Source organism: Leptodactylus fuscus, chromosome 8 (genome assembly GCF_031893055.1).
Source record: "Leptodactylus fuscus isolate aLepFus1 chromosome 8, aLepFus1.hap2, whole genome shotgun sequence".
Lineage (NCBI taxonomy): Eukaryota > Metazoa > Chordata > Amphibia > Anura > Leptodactylidae > Leptodactylus > Leptodactylus fuscus.
In genome coordinates, this window is record NC_134272.1 from 55,618,567 (window position 1) to 55,638,944 (window position 20,378).

Genomic DNA, 20,378 nt, shown 5'->3' on the forward strand with positions numbered 1-20,378 from the left:
CTTGGCCTGGGCCAACTCATAGAATCTCATGGTTTCCAGTACCATTGCTATGTTGATGACACCCAAATATACATCTCTGGACCAGACATTACCTCTCTGCTGGTCAGAGTTCCAGATTGTTTAACGGCTGTAGCCTCCTTCCTCTCCTCCCACTTTCTAAAACTCAATATGGAGAAAATGGAGTTCATCATCTTTGCCCCATCCCATATGGCCCCTCCACATGACCCATCTATCAAAGTCAACGGAAGCACACGTACCCCTGTCCCACAGTAACACTGGACCCCGCCCTATCCTTCAAGTCACACGTTCAAACACTCAACACTTCCTGCTACCTCCAACTCAAGAATATCCATCGAATCTACTCCTTCCTCACCCCTGAAGTGACTAAGATGCTCGTCCAGGCCCTCATAATCTCCTGCCTAGATTACTGCAACACCCTTCTCCATGGACTCCCAGCTAACACCCTCTCCCCCCTCCAGTCCACCTTAAACTGCACTGCTCACTTAATTCACTTCTCCCCCCCGATCTTCATCAGTTGCTCCCCTCTGCCAGTCCCTCCACTGGCTACCCATAGCCCAGCAAATTGAGTTCAAACTCAACATACAAAGTCATCCACAACCTGTCCCCTCCATATATCTCCAACCTAATCTCCCGCAGCTTGCCCACATGTAACCTCAGATCCTCCAATGACTTCCTACTCCGCTCTGCTCTTATCCGCTCCTCACACAACAGTCTCCAATATTTCTCCCATGCATACCCCATACTCTGTAACTCCTTACCAAGAGACATAAGACTGACCCCCACAATCACAGGCTTCAAGAAGGCCCTGAAGACTCACCTATTCAGGAAGGCTTACAACCTCCAATAACACTATCACCACACCACCATCTGTACTGTCTCCCCCTCTCCTTCTGTCTCTACCCCCTTCCCCCATAGATTGTAAGCCTTTGCGGGCAGGGCCCTCTACCCCACTGTGCCAGTCGGTCACGGTTAGTTTTATATCTGCCTGTATATTTTGTGTACTGTATATAACCCCCAAATGTAAAGCACCATGGGATTAATGGTGCTATATAAATAATCATCATCATCATCATCATCATCATCAATCAAAGGGACTATAAAAACTCAGAGGGCCATCCTTTGAACTAATAATTTGTTTTTTAACTTATCTATTTATTTGTGTTTGTACTGCTTTTCATCACCTGTCACACTTGATTCCTGTGTGCATTTTTGTGTATAAATATGCATGCCTTCAGAAATTGTGTCATACCATGCCTGATGAAGAGACCTAGTAGTCTCAAAAGCTTGCAATCTGTCATCATTTGTTTAGCCATTAAAAAGGAATCAACTACTAAGGACTCTCAATCTTTATAGTTCCTATCCACTGGCTAATACGGTACAAAGATATATTTATCCTTATACAATAGTTGGTAGGAACTTGAGCCCATTCCTTCTGACAGAACTGGTGTAACTGAGCCATGACTGTAGGCCGCCTTGCTCATAAATTTTCAATAGGATTGAGATCAGAACCTAAAGAGGACCTTTCACGTCCTCAGGCACATGCGGTGTAATACACCGCTAGAAAGTCAACAGTGCGTTGAATCGGCTTTCCCATTTTGTGCCCCTGCTGAAGATCTATCAGTGCGTTACCATAGCTCTTTAGTGTCAGAAGGGCATTTCTGATCCTGACAGACTGATCAGTCTGTCAGGAAAACCCCTCCTCACAATAGCGTCCTCACAGGAAAACCCCTCCTCACATTGCGATGTACTGTGAGAGGGGGCATTCCTTACCATCCAGCGATGACGCTGATCGGTGAGGAATGCCCCCCTATGGACGAGTACTGGGGGGGGGGGGGGCGTTCCTTACTGCCCAGCATCATCTTTGGGCAGTAAGGAACTCTCCCTCTCACAGTACAGCCCAATAGACGCTACTGTGAGGAGGGGCGTTCCTGACCATCAGAAATGCCCTTCTGACACTGAAGAGCTATGGTAATGGCACTGATAGCTCTTCAGCGGGGGCACAGAATAGGAAAGCTGATAGTGTGTTGAATTCAGTGCACTGTTGGATTTCTAGCGGTGTATTACACCACATATGCCCCAGGACGTGAAAGCTCCTCTTTAAGCCACTTTGTAACCAGTTTGGCAGAATGCTTCAGGTCATTGTCCATTTGGCAGACCCATTTGCATCCAAGCTTTAACATCCTAGCTAATGTCTTGAGATGTTGCTTCAGTATTGCCACATAATGTCTCAGATCTCAGAAGAGCTACTGTATGAAAACATTGTTTGCTTCCTTCCCTTGATTGGTCCTTTAGTATGAAGCCAAATTTAGAATTTTTGCCACCTGAAATAAAAATTATCCCTGTTTTGAACTTTGTGAAATCCCTCTGTTCATGCATATTTGTGTGAGTTCACACTGTTCCATGGTACAGTATGTACAAAAACATTGGTCTTGTATGTCTGAAACACACTTTGTGAATAGGAGGCTATGTAGAGCCATGGTGTTTGCATGGAAGCTGATAGATTCAAGATAGATAGATAGATAGATAGATAGATAGATAGATAGATAGATAGATAGATAGATAGACAGATAGTGACATCTGAAGTTTCAAGTTCTGTGGTGTTTCTGTGTAGTAACTGAGTGTGATCAGGACATTGATTTGACACCTGCTGTGCCTTTATGGCGCCTTCACTACCCTATGGGTGTACTGTCCCAAACTTCATATACTATTAATTTGATGGTCAGTGTCTATGAGATAACATTCTAAACTTTATTCATATAAGATGCAGTCCTTATATAGAAAACATCTTAATAATAATAATATGTAGACCATATTTCCTATACCGAAAGCAAAGTATAAAGTGGATCTACAAGCAACCATACCATCTATAACCAGGCCACCTATAACTTCTATCTATCTGAGAGCAATTCAGAAATTTCATACCTAATTTGGGTTATACATAGTTATAAAAAGTTTGTTGCTTGTGCATGAAATTGTATCTCAAGGCCATGAAGTAAATGGGACTAAGCTGCAATACCATACACCACCCATGGACAGCTGTAGTGCTGTTTTTGAAAGAAAGCAGCCATATTTTTTCTGATACTATACCACTCCCTTAAACTTTTCTTTATTTTTTTCCTAAATCAATAGTGCACATGAGGGAACAAACTTTGCAATATACTTTATTAAAGTGTCTTTAACTATTGCTCTGGTCTGAATGATTTCAGTCTGAACTCTACACATAAGCAGATTTGTTACAAGTTATAAGTTACAATGCAGTCTAAGGAGAGGGGAGGAGGAGGAGAAGGAGAGACAGATATGAAGTTCTACAGTATAACTGAGTCATTTTGGTCAGGAAAAGGCTGAATAGTAAATGATAACGCAGTCGTGTTATGAAAGAGAACTGTCTCTCTGCAGTGCAGATGTCTCTCAATCTCTTCATCCTTACCCCCTTCTCCATAGACGGCTATTGTACAGATTTGATCAGTGTCAAAAGGAGTCAAATAAATAAAAAAAAATACACTTTTCTTAAATAAAATTAATTACTATGGATTTATGAAAATGTAAATAATCAATACTTTAGTAAAGCTTTAAATGGTCCTAAATTTTCTTTCCAAATATCTATAGCGTGTCTGCGTAGTTTCAGCCATGTTACTGAAATTTTGGCAAATTTAATTTACTGAAAAAGAGAATAATTACAGGTGTGTTTCACTTTGGTGGTGCTTTTTATGTTCTATTATTTACTTGGAATTGGTTTTCTGGTATCCAGTTCATGAATCTGCACCTTAACTGCTTCTATCTCTCATGGGTTGTTTAACAAAATTGAATCTATTCTCACCAAGTTCAAGCTTCTCTTTAAGTTACTGACATTATCTTGCATTGCTCTGTCACTTCTACTTTACTGTTTGTGCCTCGCTTTCTGTGCCCTCTTTGCCCTTCCTGACACTGACCAAAGATGTTTATCTTCCATATCTTTTTGCTTATTACCAGACTGCTAAACACAGAGCTTATGCACTGGACCATGCAGGCCTTTGAACTTCCATTTTCTAAAGTTTCACACATTTAGCATTGCTTGCCAGACACAGTCCACATGATGGAAAGCAGTTCTTTGAATTTTAGAATATGTTAAACTTCACCAAATGCACATTGATCTACAATATACCACACAGTGAACACCATTGTGAATGCAGGTACACAGAAGTAGATGGTAGTGATACTATAAAATATGATGATTAATATTAAAGTAGTCAATTAAACAGTGTACAAGTAAAATAATCTTTGGTTTTAAGTTGGAAGAAATTATTTTTCTTAATAATTCTTTCATGCGTGTTGTTGGCGTCGATGATCCACCTATATTCAGCAAATTTCTGCTATCAATGGTTCGACTGCTCCGGTGTTTTGACAGCTCTCAAGTTGTCCTGCCACTGAACTTGTTCCTCACACACTGTGGCTGTGATTGTCCCGGCATCTCAGCAGCTAACTATATAATGAGTGTGTTGTTGGCATTGATGAAGATGGCTACCTTCATAGCTCTCATTGTTTTAGAATTTTGCAACAAATTAGATCCCTCCCCTTCCTGGCATGTTTAATCAGATAATATGCAGAGGCTTGTTCACAATGGACTCAGAGTCAGCTGTGCATTTACATAGAGAGATAAAGCTAGGGTTGTTATCAACAAAGTGCAATTAGTGAGATAAGCTGCTGCAAGAGCAGTGTAATGTAGTATATGAACATAAATTCATAACAGTCGTGAAGCCATGTCATTTACCAGGATAAAAAGTAGCCTATGTGTTAATGCAGGTTACAAACTATATATGTGCCAAATTTCATCCAAATCAGTTTACCCGTTTTTGCATGATTGAGTAACAAACTTCCAAACTTGATAGGATAGGAGGATGATTTATTTATTTTTTAAGTCACAGAATTGTCACAATATTCCTCTAGTAGAAGGTAGAGTAATATCTCAAGCCAGAAGTGATAGACCTAAACTTGCAATAACATGCATTGACTTATAGGGTGGCTATCTTACAACATATAGCTTTAGAAGCACAACTTTCTTTTTGGTAAAGAGAGCTAATTTACACATCTGGGTTGTAAGTGCAGCTTCGCTTCACAACCAAATGTGTTACGTCCAGGATACTGCAGGTATATCATGGCATACAAAAGAATACTTCCAACATGTGCCCTTCCTCTTTTGTTATGATAGAGTAAATAAAAAAGACATAACTGGTTTTTATTCTTAAAGAAAATAATTAATTACTTAAAAGTTCATCAAGTACTTTCTACTATAAAATCTAACAAATTTTCATAAATTTTTAAACATTTCTTTTTAGGAAGTTAGATGCATTCATCTACGATGCGGCTGTGCTGAATTATATGGCTGGAAGAGATGAAGGCTGTAAGCTTGTGACGATAGGCAGTGGTTACATCTTTGCCACAACAGGGTACGGAATTGCTCTCCAGAAAGGCTCTCCATGGAAACGGCCTATTGATCTGGCGCTCTTACAGTTTGTTGGAGATGGTAAGTTATGTAATTTTTTATAGTAGAATTAAGATCACAGCACATACAATATTATATATAGCCAATTAAAGGTCCTTTTTATGAAGCAGAACGTACCTTCAACAAATGGTTATGGGTGACGTTAAGACAGTATCGGTAAGCACCTTATTAGTATTGAGCCCTCCCCTTGTAACATGTTAATGTAAGTCAAAGAAGAAAGTTTTGGTCTAGAAGAGACCTTCCTCAGGGCACATTAAAGACCTAAAGAACTGAATCATGAAGGCATCATAAGTAATAGTATGACAAAAGATAAATGGCATAGCACATATAGATGGTGTAAAGAATTTTAAAAAAAACATGTTAAAGGAGTAAAGGGAAAAAAATGGGATGGGAATGAATAGGGTGATACTCAGGGGAAGTCATGGAGAAGTAATGGAAGAGCTAGGAGGAAGAATATCAGATGGGAGGACAATCCAGAGAAAGGGTGCATTCACACGGAGTAACATGCCGTGTGATGTGGCACGTATACGGCGTGTGATACTTTGAGCAGCGTAAAAGCTCCCATTGATTTCAATGGGAGCCTGGATCGTATACGCTGCGTTATTTTGCGGCCGCAAAATCACGGCCGCAAAATAGTGCGGCGTACACGATCCAGGCTCCCATTGAAATCAATGGGAGCTTTTACGCCGCTCAAAGTATCACACGCCGTATACGTGCCACATCACGCGGTGATGTCAGCAATGTGATGGTTGGCATAGGCATATTGGTTGTCAAGGGTCTTTTGGGGTGGAGAGGTAAAGAAAGGATGTAAAAGAAGAAGGGGGATAAAAAGGTATGGAAGATATACCACTCATGATACCTTCATAATTTATTTATACAGATTGGACCAGAGGATGGTCTCCTTTAGACTGACATGCCAACATTTCCTGACATTATGCAATGTGGTATTGGATATATGTTGTGCAGTAGTTTAGTGAACTTTGGAATTTGGAAAATGTAAGAAATTAACAACTGGTTGGTTGAAGGCTTTGTCTAGTTTTCCTATGAGTTGTATAATGTAAAATTTCCATGTATCACAAGACTGGCTATTCTTCCTGTCATTCTTTTAGAAAGTTTTTTCTTTCGACCCAAATTAGATCCTAGATTTTGACCAGGTAAATTCAATAGCTTCAGCAATTACTTTGAAAATGGCAAAAACTTTACCAATCTCATGTATGCAAACTCCATAATCTCATCTCCATTGTAAGGTTTAGATATAGAGGCAACACCAGTCTCCAAATATCTTGGTTTGCACATTCAAAAATTGTAGAAAGTGAACGTACCCATTAGGGTATAACATTATCCATGTAGGTTGTTTGATAAAAGCCCCCATGGGTTGAAATGTCAACACTTTTTATGCAGGAGCAATAAATATGACAATTTTTTTTTATATCTCAATGGATGCTGTCATGTTATACAAATTTTGGTAAAACGCTAATTCCCATTCTATGTAATAGAGTTTAGGAAATAAGTCAAGTATCAAACAATCTTCCCCTCAGCGTGGGGAGTATTTGGTGTATACATTATTTAATATTGTTCTGGAAAATATAGATTAATAATCCATTGAAGTTCTTGTAGCCCAGGTGTTCTTGGGTGAATACGGAACTAAACCTTTAGTGCATTCACTATGGAAAGAAGATGTTAAAATATTAATGGTACTGGACTGCTGGGTTTTGCTTATGGCTTTTTCATGATTGAAATAAAAAGACCGCGTCTAGGGAGCAATCTTAGAGAAAGAAATAAAGAATTCCTGGCTTCACAGAGGAAGTAAGAACAAAGAAATCTAGAACAAAGAAACATATTTATATTGTAGGCTAAAAAATTTATTTTAGTCATTTTTTTTATATCTGCTGTGCAATGACTGTTGGTAAGTATACATTTGTACTGTAGGCTTAATTTCCTTACAGTATGGGCATATGTATCATAAAGGTAATTTGGAAATTGTAGCATGTGAATTATACTGACGGAAACGAGGGAGTAATGAGAGGAAACCTCTGCGGACTTTCTGTGAAAAACTCTATGGGAAAATCGTGATGTCTTGCCGTTGCAATTTTTATCACAGTGCTGTGTTACCCCAATGATAGTCACAAGACTGATTACATCTTTCCCTTCTACAATCAGTTGGAACTGTACAACTACCGATATGGTGTTTCAAGTCACCAGATAAGATAATCCTTAATAGATCCACTATGGGGAAATTTCAGTGTTTTACAGCAGCATAATATGGATACACAATAATAACAGTAATATATTACAGAAGGAGACACATATAGGCTCAGAATAGCAAATAGGAGAAAATACTAGGAGTCATAGCCGCTAAAGAAAAAGAAAAAAGACTTCAGGATCATTTAGTTCTCTGTGCAGAGTGCTTTTCACTTGGCCTGATGTAGATTATGTAGCCTGACCACAGCTGGGAGGAAGGACCTCCAATAGTGCTCCTTCTCACACTTGGGTCGGAGCAGTCGGTCACTGACAGTGCTGCCCAGTGCTATCACTGTCTCATACATGGGATGGGATTTATTCTCCAGCATGGAGCTCACCATGGACAGTATCCTTTTATCACCCACTACCTGTACTGGGTCAAGGGGGCTCCCCAGAACAAAGCTGGCCCTTCTAATCAGACTGACAAGTCTATTTCTGTCCCTGGCTGGTATGCTACTCCCCCAGCAGGCCACTCTGAAGAAGATAGCTGATGCTACTATAGAGTTGAAAAAGGCCCTAAGAAGTGCCCCCTGTACTCCAAAGGCCCAAAGCCTCCTGAGCAGAGCTCAGAGAAGTAGAGCCTGCTGTGACCCTTTCTGTGCAGTGCATCCATGTAATATGACCAGTCCAGATTATTATTGAGGAGCACACCCAGGTACTTACAGGTCTTGACTATCTCAATGCCTGTCCCTTGGAACTCCAACTGAATCAGAGCAATGCTCTGCTTACTGAAGTCCACTACCATCCCCTTGGTATTCCCAGCATTAATCCTGAGGTGGTTCTGCTGACACCATTCCACAAAGCCCTGGTTTAAGTTTCTGTACTCCCTGTCGCCTCTGTATGTGATGAGGCCTATTATTGCAAAGTCATCGGAGTACTTCTGTAAGTAACAGCTAGATGAGTTGCACCTAAAGTCAGCAAGTCAGTCAGTACAGTGTGAAGAGAAAAGGGGCAAGAACTGTCCCTTGTGGTGCCCCTGTACTACAGATCACAGTGTCAGACACACAGTCCCAGGCTCTCACATATTGAGGTCGGTTTGTGAGGTAGTCTAGTATCCAATTGGACAGGTGATGGTCCACTCCACCAAGATCCAGCTTGTCCCTCAGTAGCCCTGGCTGGATGGTGTTGAAAGCACTGGAGAAATCAAAGAATAAAAGCCTTTCTGCTATTCTGTGATATTGTACAGAAAGGTGTTTTCAGAAATATGTAATACATTAGTATGCAAAGTACGTGTATGTTTAACTAATAGGCTGCAAAAATGCAAAAATACTTCTACCAACTTCATTCCATTGTTATTTGCTATGCACATATCCAAATTAATTTGCTAAAAATAATCCATATCGGATTACAGCTCAGAGCTAGTTACATTTCCTTTCGTTAGCATGTAGAGGAAATGTATCAATATGACATTGATTTCTCAGAAAAAGCAAAGCTTCTCCTAACAATTAAAATGTTCTGATTGATCTCTTTTGGAAAGGCCTAAGGACAAAGGGTTTTATCATATCTAACCTATTTTTCTGGACTTTCGGAGGTCATTATGCTGTACTCTAATAGGTATTTCTGTTCCTCAAATGCATTTGACTCTGTATTTCCAAATGTCAGCTGGCATATATTTGTAATTTAAGCACCCGAGGCCTGTGTTTTTAATTGACAAGAAAGCTTGCTATGAATTTCCAATTGTTCCATAATCTATCTAGCAATGCAAATAACAGTGTTAAAATCAATGATGGATTGTGTCCCTCCAGGTTTCTATTTTATGATTAGCTATGAGAGCTATAGAAATGTCTCTCCTAACATCAAATATTAGTTTTTTAAGAAATCAGATGAATGAACTATGAACTAATATAACAGGCCACAGATATTAGAATGCAAAATATATTGATTTAAATAAAATTACATTTACTCTAATAAGAAACCAATTGAGGCGAAGGCCCCACGTAATGTGCGTTTTCCCTGCATTTTTACATTAAGTTTTTTTGCTGAGTTTATTCTTCTACTATTAAATATAGAGAAAATTCTTGCCATTCCACAACTACAATTAATATGCTGCTTTTCAAAAATGGATGTGGACTTCTCGACTGAGGCTCCATATTACGGAACAGCTGATTTTTTTTGTTGTAGATTTTGCTGCGTTTTTTTGCGGCAAAGCCAGGAGTGGATTGAGCAGAAGGGAGAAGTATAAGAGATTCCTTTATATTTACCGTTCCTTAGGTAGCCATTCTTGGCTTTGGTTAAAAAAAAGTAGCAAAATCTGCAACAAAAAAAAAAAAGATTCATTTCGGCAATATGGGGGTCTCAGCCTTACAAGTATTTTGGGTAACGTTTTGTATCAGGATCTGTAAATGAAAACCAGGAGTGGAATATACACAGAGAAGAGCCCTTTCACACAAACATATTCTGGCCAGGATACAGTCCATGTGTCGGCTGGATGTACTACCTAATTGTGGCCCCTCTTGTTAAATATCATGGGTTACAATTTTCATTTGAATGAGGCATTAAGAGTTAACTACACATACTGTTAACATATACTGATATTGTACACAAGGGGAATGCTGTGCATATGTAATGCTTATATTGGACATTTTCTATATAAAGAGACAAGAACATCTAAGTATCTAAGACACACTTATACTATTAAGCCTTATTTATGGTCCATATTTCACATACATATACCATCTGTAGTTTTTGCATTACATCAATCCAAGTTTGTCTATCAATGTACGTAAAAAAAAAATGGATGACATTCATCCAAAAACCACTTTTCACAAATGTCAAAAAGGGTGAACCACAGACCGTACATGACTAGGGTTGAACTGATCTTGAGATTTCAGGATCTATTTTAAAATCCGATTTCCGATCATTTTCCAGCTGATCGCGATCATGAAATTTGCTTGATCGCCGATCGGGATCTGATTTTTCCCGATCCCGATCGCTCAACCCTATTAATGATATATACATGACTAGGGTTGAGCCGATCTTGAGATAACCTCTGGCTTCAATCCCGCTGGAAAAGATCGGAATACCGATCGCGATCGTGAAATTTACTCGATCGGAATTCGGTCTTTTCTGATCCCGATCACTCAACCCTATACATCACATTGGCAAATACAGGCAATCCAACTGGAGAGAAACACAGAGGAGTCTAACATGATATTTTCAGGACAGAGGCATAGACACTGAGTACTTAAACTTTTATAAAGACTTCGATGAATTTCCATTTTTTTAAGAAATTGTGAGTCGTCCTGATAGGACCCATATTTTATATCTGGGTAAGAATTACAACATACCATTATTACTTACCACCTCTGATCTGAACTTACAGTATTATACTGATTTATGATGCTGTGTTTCACAACTAGTTGCTATACTGTCTGATGCTAACAGAATTCTGTGGACATAAGGCAGTAGAGCTAGGGTATTCCTAAGGCTCACAGCACCAGAAATCAGTATGATTCTGTAAGCTCAGATCAGAGGAGCCACAACTGTGTAGGAAAATATAGCAGACACACATACTGTATTTGCCACCCTGAGTAGATTGTTTTTCTGCACCTACCTTGGGTTTCTGCTTCTACTTTTGCAGAACTATAGATTTTTGGATAATTTGTAAAGAACCTAGCTTATTGCAAACTGGTTCTCTTATCGCTACTCACATCGTATGTGATGTATGGGGTACATAAAGCTGGAACATAGATTCAAGCATCTACTATATACTGTACACTACAGCCCAAGTGTTGAATCTGCAAGTAGAAATATATAAATTAGAAAAAATACATAAATAAATGAAAATGTAATATACTGTAAATGATACATAATGATAAACATTAGAAATGGAGAGCAATAACCATATAACAGAAGACTTGTACAAGTCATGTCTTCTGGATATCTGGTACTAACACATAATATCAAGATGGGTTCAATGTTAATTACACACCGTCTCCAATCTTCCCCTCATGAAGGATTAGTTACCCTTTCAATGTATTGAAGGACCTGGCATGTGGAGCATTCACACGGCGTAACGTCCCGCGAGATTTGGCACGTGTACGCCGCGTGACCCTTTGCGTGCCGTACACGCTCCCATTCATTTTAATGGGAGCGGGGAGCGTATGCGCCGCGCTAGTTTGCGGCCGTGAATAAATGCACGGCCGCAAACTAGCGTGGCGCATACGCTCCCCGCTCCCATTGAAATGAATGGGAGCGTGTACGGCACGCAAAGGGTCACGCGGCGTATACGTGCCAAATCTCGCGGGATGTTACGCCGTGTGAATGCTCCCTTTATTCTGCAAAATGTTTGTCAGCCCCTGAAATATTAGGCTGACCTTTTTCATTACCTGAAATGTGTTCTGAAATCCTCATCTTCCAGCCAACATATGACACTCCATTGCACTCTATGTGATCCATCATATAAATGACATGCTGCTTATAGTCTTTGATTTTAAAAGTATCATTTTCATGTTGGCCTTAAAGGTATATACTAGTCCCACATGTCCCACCCTGCACCATGAGCAAACCGTGCTGCAATAACCAGTTCCACCAAAGGTAGGAACTTACTTGAGAACAGTCTGTTGTCAAATGTCTTTTCATTATTCAAAGGGTGTCCAGGACTTTGATATTGGTTGCTGGACCACTTCATAGTGACTGGGCTTGGTATTGCAGCTCAGCTCCATGCATTGGACCCACAACATGGCCATGTTGCCAAATGACATGATATCACTGGCCTGAAAAGAGTAAGTGGAGTTTAATATCATAGTCCTGGATAACCCTTTTAAATCCCTTTTACATGTCCTGATGTAGCCCTTTAAATTAGCACTGTTTGATCTGATATACCAACAGTCGGTGCTCATAATAGCCAAGTTTTGAATAATTTATTACACATTTCACAGCTTCTTGAATTATCTGTCTCAGGGTTAAATCAGTATTGCTGGCCTGTAATTTCCTCTATAATGTAGAACAGGGGTTTGCAGCCCCCATCACGTGAGCCACTCTTGGTACATTTCCCTGGCCCAGCAGCCCACATGCCGCTAAAGCAGACCCCTCTTCTTTTACCATCTTCTCCACCCACCAATAAGAAGGAAGAGAGAGGCACAGGACTTGAGGCATCACTGCAAACTCATCACTGTAGAAGACAAGGACCGTGTCTGCTGCAGTGATGGGTTCCTGCTCTGTGACTCCCTATGATATCTACAAAGGTGCCTGAAGGAGAACCTATACTGTGAATTACCTATATAGAACCATCGATTGTGTTAGGGACATCAAGGGGTCCTCATAATAGAGTATGTTGCAGAGTTCCAAATTAAATAACAGGCCTGGATGAGCTACACCCATCCTTTAGGCCTGGAGAAGCCACACACACACACAGCTGATAGTGTATCAAGTGAGTTCTGATTTTAATGGTGCAAAAAGGTAGTTTAAATACAATACAGACAAAAGCAGGTTGAACTATTCTAATGACATGATTGGTTGAAGAGTTATAACATAAGGTGTGGCACATGACTATTGGATAAGGCCTAATGTAATCTGCATCTCATTATTACTTTCCAAACTGAGATGACCTTTCTCATGAAATAAAGAAGAATCTAAAATATTTATGTGTAAACCAACATCTTACACTAATTCTAGATGTATATATCACAGCAAGAGAGATAATGATCACATGCTGGTCTGACCACTCCGGTCTTGGGCTAACGATCAACAGGTTATAGAACCTGTTTCTACACACCTTCAAAGATGAGACCCTTACCACAAACAGATAAGGAGTTATAACTCATCCATTAACATTCCACACACCTTATCCCCTAAAGGGGTCTCTTAGACTCTAAACAAACATGCTTATAAAGTTTATATAAGAAAAGATTACAAGATGGCTGACAAAATACAAGATGGAGGATGTGATCCTAACAATTGGAATTATCGATGGAATAATATCAGGTTTTTCCGACAGTGACAATAGGAAAATCAAAAGAGATGCCGATGAAGACAGCTGTATACTGTTGTAATATATTTCAGTTTCCAGATATTGTCACTCAACATACAACAATTTTATTTTACCAGGTGAAATGGAGGAACTGGAGACCTTGTGGCTCACTGGCATCTGCCACAGTGAGAAAAATGAAGTTATGAGCAGCCAGCTGGATATTGACAATATGGCCGGGGTCTTCTATATGCTGGCAGCTGCCATGGCCTTGAGTCTTATAACTTTTGTTTGGGAACATTTATTTTACTGGAAGCTCCGATACTGCTTTACTGGTGTTTGTTCAGGAAAACCGGGACTGCTATTCTCAATAAGTAGGGTAAGTCATAAGAGTATAATAAGAGAAATATTACTTAATAAATCTGTATATTCTGGATATTGCATTCTTGTGTAGTGATACCATTCAGTTGACGGAAGAAGGTAAATTTGATACATTTTTAAAAGTGATCATATATATGAGAAAATACAGTTGGCCAATGAACATTAATAGCTCCATTTTTAATCAATTTGTACTCAAATTATCCACAAGTAATATTACTGCTACACCACAATAGTCTCTAAAACTGCCTCAACTTGGCGTATTTTAGGTTTACAATAACTTGCTGCATCTCATAGACTCCACTAGACACTTTTTCAGACAGTGGATGGAGAGGGTCCAATTCCTATTCCTGTCCTGTTTTGTGGCTGTGCTCACTAGCTCCAATGAATGAGGCCCCGGAAACATGGCCCGTGCACGGGTGATACATGGATGACATTTAGTCACAGTCGGCGGCTCACACACTGTCGTGCTCATGATTCCTTACTGTCGTGGGATAGATTTAGGCCGGGGCCCCATGGGCTGGAAATACTGCAATTTGCCCATGGTGGAAACACCGTGGCAAAAATCTTGGCGTTTTACAGTACTTGCAAAGTGCATGGTTTGGAAATCGCAGCATGTCAATTATATCTACGGAAACATCGTCAGCTTCCCCATAGATATAATGGTAACAAAGTCCGTAGAGGAAAACTCTGTGAACTTTCTGTTGAAAGTGCTGCGGGAAGAACCGCAATGGTTTTTCCCGCAGCTCTTTAGTGCTGCATATCGTCCCATGGGGCCTTAGCCTAAAGGGGTTTCTCCTCTCAGGATTTCAGCTACTCTGCCATCTTCTCTCCTCCTCTTGTTGTAAACAACTCAGTTATCTCTGGTTTTATATACATGGATTTCTGCTTAAGAAACTTATCTAGCCTTTATCAGGGTTCATTGACTGAAATGTTTATGTAGAAAGGGGGAGAGCACAGACCATAAAAGGCCAGGAACAGGGACTGAGTCATCATTCTGACCCATAGGTTTATAAACTAGACAGGTAGCTGTAAACACTGGGGAGAGAGATTTAGTTGTATCTGGCAAATGGAGAAAGATAGATAAAACAATGTATGGGGTAAAACACTTCTGTTAGTTTGAGCTACAAGTCTGAATATGATCCTTGAGATGAGAATACCCTTTAAAACTGGCATAGGAAACATCAGTCTCTATTTATATAGAATATTACCTCCCTTTATTTCTGATTTATCTGTCACACAACAGTTGCAAAAAATAAATCTAATAGGTGAGTAGAATGAAATGCTTTTTCATTATTGTAGGGGTGAGTGCCTTTTGCTGATCCTGTGCAGTGGTACATAAGATATAAAGGTCCATTCAAACACAGTTTTTTGGTGAGGATTTTGGCGCTGAATCCATGTGTAAAGGGATTCTACCATTAAAATGCTTGTTTTTCTCAACATGTAGGAAACCCCTTAAGAAAGGCTATTATTCTTCTCCTACCTTTAGATATCTTCTCCGTGCCACCATTAGGTTGAAATCCTGGTTTTCTTTGGTATGCAAATGAGTTCTCTTGCAGTACTGGGTGCGGACCGCGCTGAAACAGCACTGGAGGCGTCCCCAATGCTGCGAGAGAACTCTCCAGCAACACCTCAATCTTCTTCAGGAACCATCCTCTCTGCACGTCTTCTTTTGGAGCTTGGTTTCAACCTTCTAGGCGCGCAGAGAGGCAGGTTACTGAAGAAGATGGAGTTGTGGCTGGAGAGTTCTCTTGCATCATTGGAGATGCCCCCAGTGCTGCAAAATAACTCATTTGCATACCAAAGTAAACCAGAATTTCTAAGGAACGGCGGTGCGGAGAAAAGATCTAAAGGTAGGAGAAGAATAGCCTTTCTTAAGGCTATTCCTACGTATTATCAAGAAAAGAAAAGCATTTTAATGGTAAAATCCCTTTAATTTTGCTGCACTACAATTTTAAACAGTATATCAGGGGTTAAAGAAGACAATTCATGTCCTTGGGCATATGCAGTATTATATACCACTGGAAAGCCGATGTGCACTGAATTAAGCACTAGTCATGAACAAATACTGTTGGGGGGGCATGTTCCTCAACACTCAGCGTCACATCTCTCTGACAGTATAGCGCTATGGACAGTACTGTCAGGAGAGGCGTTCCCAGCTAGACTATCAGGAACACCCTTCTGACAGTGAAGAGCTATTGGTAATTGCACCGATATCTCTTTCCCCAGGACACATAACCGGAAAGCTGACAGTGCTCTGAATTCAGCACACTGTGGGCTTTCTATCAGTATATAAAACTGCTGGTTAAGATATGTCCATATATGCATATCACAAGTTATACATTAAAAAAATAGAATAGCATGACTTTATGATAAATTATCACAAAGTGACATACTATGTGTGCCTATGGAGAACCACCTAGTGCGTGTGTGGAGATGGAGTGAAATTGTTAGTATGTTCAGGATATTGTTTTCAATGATTTAACCCATTAACTGCCCCAATTTTTCTTTCAATAATATGGGGACTGCACCATGAAAATGACCTTGCATGTATAAGGCAATGCATGCACATGATCAGTTTAGGTTTCCTATCATGGGCGACATCCTGCTGGAACATATGAATTTCCTGTCTCTATTCGTCAATGACAGATGGTGTTCGTAGGCGGTTTAAAGTACCCATTCCCCATTTAGGGATCATGGCAGTTTATGGGTTAATTACAGATTGGAGTATTTAACCAAACTGTGGTTCAATAAAATGTGGACACATCAGTACTTTAATGGTCTATCAATAATGTCCCTCATAGCATTTATTAGACAAATAATAAAAAGTATAGGTGAAAGGCTGGAGCATACTTGAAAGAGGCAACTGTATGGTATATTAGAAAATGTCTACTATTGCACCAGATGGTTAAATTTTTATATATGTGAATACCAAATGTAATGCTATTGTAATTGTAAAATGTCTAAAAGCTTGTGCTATAGTCTATTGTAGGATACTAAAGACAAGCTTATCACAGATGGTTTCATAACTCCACTATTAAGTATTAATATGACATTGCTGTAAGTTTCATGAAAAGTAATATTCTTTTGTATATGTCTTCTAGGGCATTTACAGCTGTATTCATGGAGTGCACATAGAAGAGAAAAGAAAATCTTCAGATTTCAGTTTTACTGCTTCCCAAACCAATATGTTAAAATTACTCAGATCATCTAAGAACATGGCGAATTTGACTAATTTGACAAACCCCTCTCAATGCAATTCACCAAAAAGGGCATCTGATTATATTCCAAGAGGTTCACTGCTGATGGACATGGTCCTAGACAAGGGGAACTTAATCTATTCAGATAACAGACCATTCCAGCAAAAAGAGATTTACCCAGAAAATACGCACGATCTTACCATGTTAGCTAGTAATCGCCATAAAGACAATCTGAACAATTACGTGTTCCAGGGCCAACATCCACTCACATTAAATGAATCCAATCCTAACACAGTTGAGGTCGCTGTCAGTGCAGAACCAAAGGGGAATTCTAGACCAAGACAACTTTGGAAGAAGTCAGTAGAAACTTTGAGAAATCAAGGTTCAATTAATGAAAATGGTACTGATGAGTCCAAGTTATCAAGTAAAAACCAGCGCTTCCTCCCAGAAGATGGCCATTTTTCAGATGCTTCTGAATCATCGAGTAGAGCAACCTGTCACGTAGACCATGAAAACAATAGCAAACACCACAAAAGTAAAGACAACTTAAAAAAGAGATCTGTATCTAAATACCCTAGAGATTGTAGTGAGGTTGAGTTGTCCTACTTAAAAACTAAACAAGGATCTACTCGTGATAAAATTTACACAATTGATGGTGACAAGGAACCTAATTTCTTGATAGAGCAGCCCCAGTATGTTGAAAATGCCCCTGTACAAGAGGAAGGAGATTATCCAGAAGAGTACCAAGATCACAATGACAATTATAGAAAGTCCGAACCCTCCCTACATGGGAACAGGACTCCCATTCATAATGAAGATAGTCTTCCAAATAATGACCTACAATACAAGCTATTTTCTAAGCACTACGGTTTAAAGGAAAAAAACGCTTCTATGACCGAAGTCAACGACAGATATAGGCAAAACTCCACACATTGCAGAAGCTGTCTATCAAATGTGCCCAGTTATACTGGTCACTACTCTGCCAGGTCCCCATATAAATGTGACGATTGCCTACATATAGGAAATCTATATGATATCGATGAAGATCAAATGCTACATGAGGCCCCCAACTCTATGCATTCTGATGCTGTTTATGAACACAACTGGATTGAGAACAATGCTGTACAATTTCAGAAGAAAAACAAGTTGCGGATTCACAGGCAGCATTCTTGTGACAATATAAATAAGCCCAGAGAGTCAGACACTGGAAGGCCACCCCGTAGCATAAGTTTGAAAGATAAGGAACGATATCTAGAGGAAAGCCCCTTTGCCAATATTCTTATTGTCCCCCATGAAAAACTATTGGGAAATAAGATTCCGCTTTTTACACAATCTTTAAAGGAAAACAAGAGGAGCAAGTCCCTCTATCCTGACATTACTTCTGATAACCCATTTCTGCATCCTTTTCATGACAACCAAAAACTGAGTCATGGACGGAGCTCCTCGGACATATATAAACAATCCTCTACATCAAAATCGAGAAATGATAACTATTTAAGATCATCAATAAAATCCACTACTTCATACTCCTCGAGGGACGGACGAATACCCAACGACTTGTGTGTTTCAGAGTATGTTATGCCTTATGTCTCAAGCAAGAATAGTCTGTACCCAACTCCAAGGGTTGTAAATTCCTGCAGCAATAGACGTGTATTTAAGAAAATGCCTAGCATTGAATCAGATGTTTAAAATGTATGTATGTATGTACCATAAGTTATGTTAAAGCCTGAAAATATAGTGTAGCTGCCAACACTTTAGAGGCCATCCATGACCATTAGAATATTTGGAAGAGCAGGGAAGGTTTCTGCTTACATTAATTTCTGTAGGGTCTTCCAGGTGTCTACGTTTACTTAAGAAAGTTACAGTTTTTCTCCTTGGAATTGTCCAATTTAGTTTTATGCTCTTAATAGTCACGGACAGCAGTAATGTAGTGGGTCAAAGATGGGGGTGTAAAGCATTGATCCGGTACAATGGCATGATAACTGCCTTCTACAAAAGGAGATGTTGTCACATACCCATCCTTATCCTAAGTATATCCAAAAATATTCCAAACAGTGTAAACCCTAAAAAAAACTTTTGCTGACGACATTGTAACAGTAGGATAATATAAGCCATGAGAAAGAAAGATACAGCCTGATTCAATCTTGGCAGCTATAATTTGATGTTCTTTGCCATTATGCCACTAGTACTATACGACACTAGAGTGAACACCATATAATGTTATTTGTCATCTAATCTTTTTACTAGCAATTGAAGCAATATCGTATGCATGTAGTTTGACACAAAAATGTTTTATGTAAGAATGCATTTGCACAGTCACAAGGGGATGAGTAAAATCAACTTTTCCATATCGATCCTAATAGAAAAGAGTATTTTAAGTCTATCGACCGCAATCTTCAGATCATGAGTACTGAGGAAGATCGAGAGATTTCGCCTTTTTAAAGTTATGTTCACAAGCATTATTCTGAAGATTACTACCTGTCAATGTCAGTATCTTGATTTCCATATTATAGATTTGTTAGCTAGCCATGACAAATTCACCGTCAAATCTATTTGTTTTAATTATCACCATTAATTATGTAATAAAATGATCAAAGAAATTCCATGCCAGTGTCATTTGCCACACGTTCCAGTTCACACAGTAGCCTAGGATATCACAAGTATTCCATACTGGTACCTTATGTATATATTTATATATATTTGTATAGTACGCTGAAACGCCTACCACTGTTGTAGATATATTGGTTCGGTTCATAGCTATATATATACTGTATATAGATATCAGTACAGATGTAGCACAACACAGTGCATCTACTTGAGTGTAATAATTTACCATTAATACCGAAATTAACCTCTTGAACTTTTTTCCCTTATGAAAATTATTTTTCGATTTTATTTCGTCAGACCTGGTTATGTAACACACTTTTCTTGGTGCATGGTAGTTTGCTATTTCTGCATGTCTTCATGTAAACTACACAACAGTACAATTCAGTTACATGTGCAAATTACAAGCAAAAAAAGTTTTTTTGAACCCAATAGTCAAAAAGATGATTTGCAATATAAGCATAAAAAAACAAATTCCTGAATGTTGCCCAGATGTATAAACTTCAAATGCTTCAAAAAAGTCTCAGCATGAAATAATTCCATGACC

The 20,378-nt window shown here is 39.3% G+C and overlaps 1 protein-coding gene across 2 annotated transcripts in view; it reads left to right on the plus strand.

Annotated features, from left to right (window-relative positions):
* Window positions 1–20,076, plus strand: part of GRIN2A (glutamate ionotropic receptor NMDA type subunit 2A) — a 407,150-nt gene extending 387,074 nt beyond the window's left edge. For both annotated transcript variants that reach the window (XM_075285943.1, XM_075285944.1), the window contains 3 exons: window positions 5,334–5,521; window positions 13,790–14,028; window positions 17,132–20,076. In XM_075285943.1, the coding sequence (XP_075142044.1) occupies window positions 5,334–5,521; window positions 13,790–14,028; window positions 17,132–18,916 (2,212 nt within the window). In that variant the 3' untranslated portion in view covers window positions 18,917–20,076. The remainder of the gene's footprint in view (window positions 1–5,333; window positions 5,522–13,789; window positions 14,029–17,131) is intronic.
* Window positions 20,077–20,378: the final 302 nt, after the last annotated feature.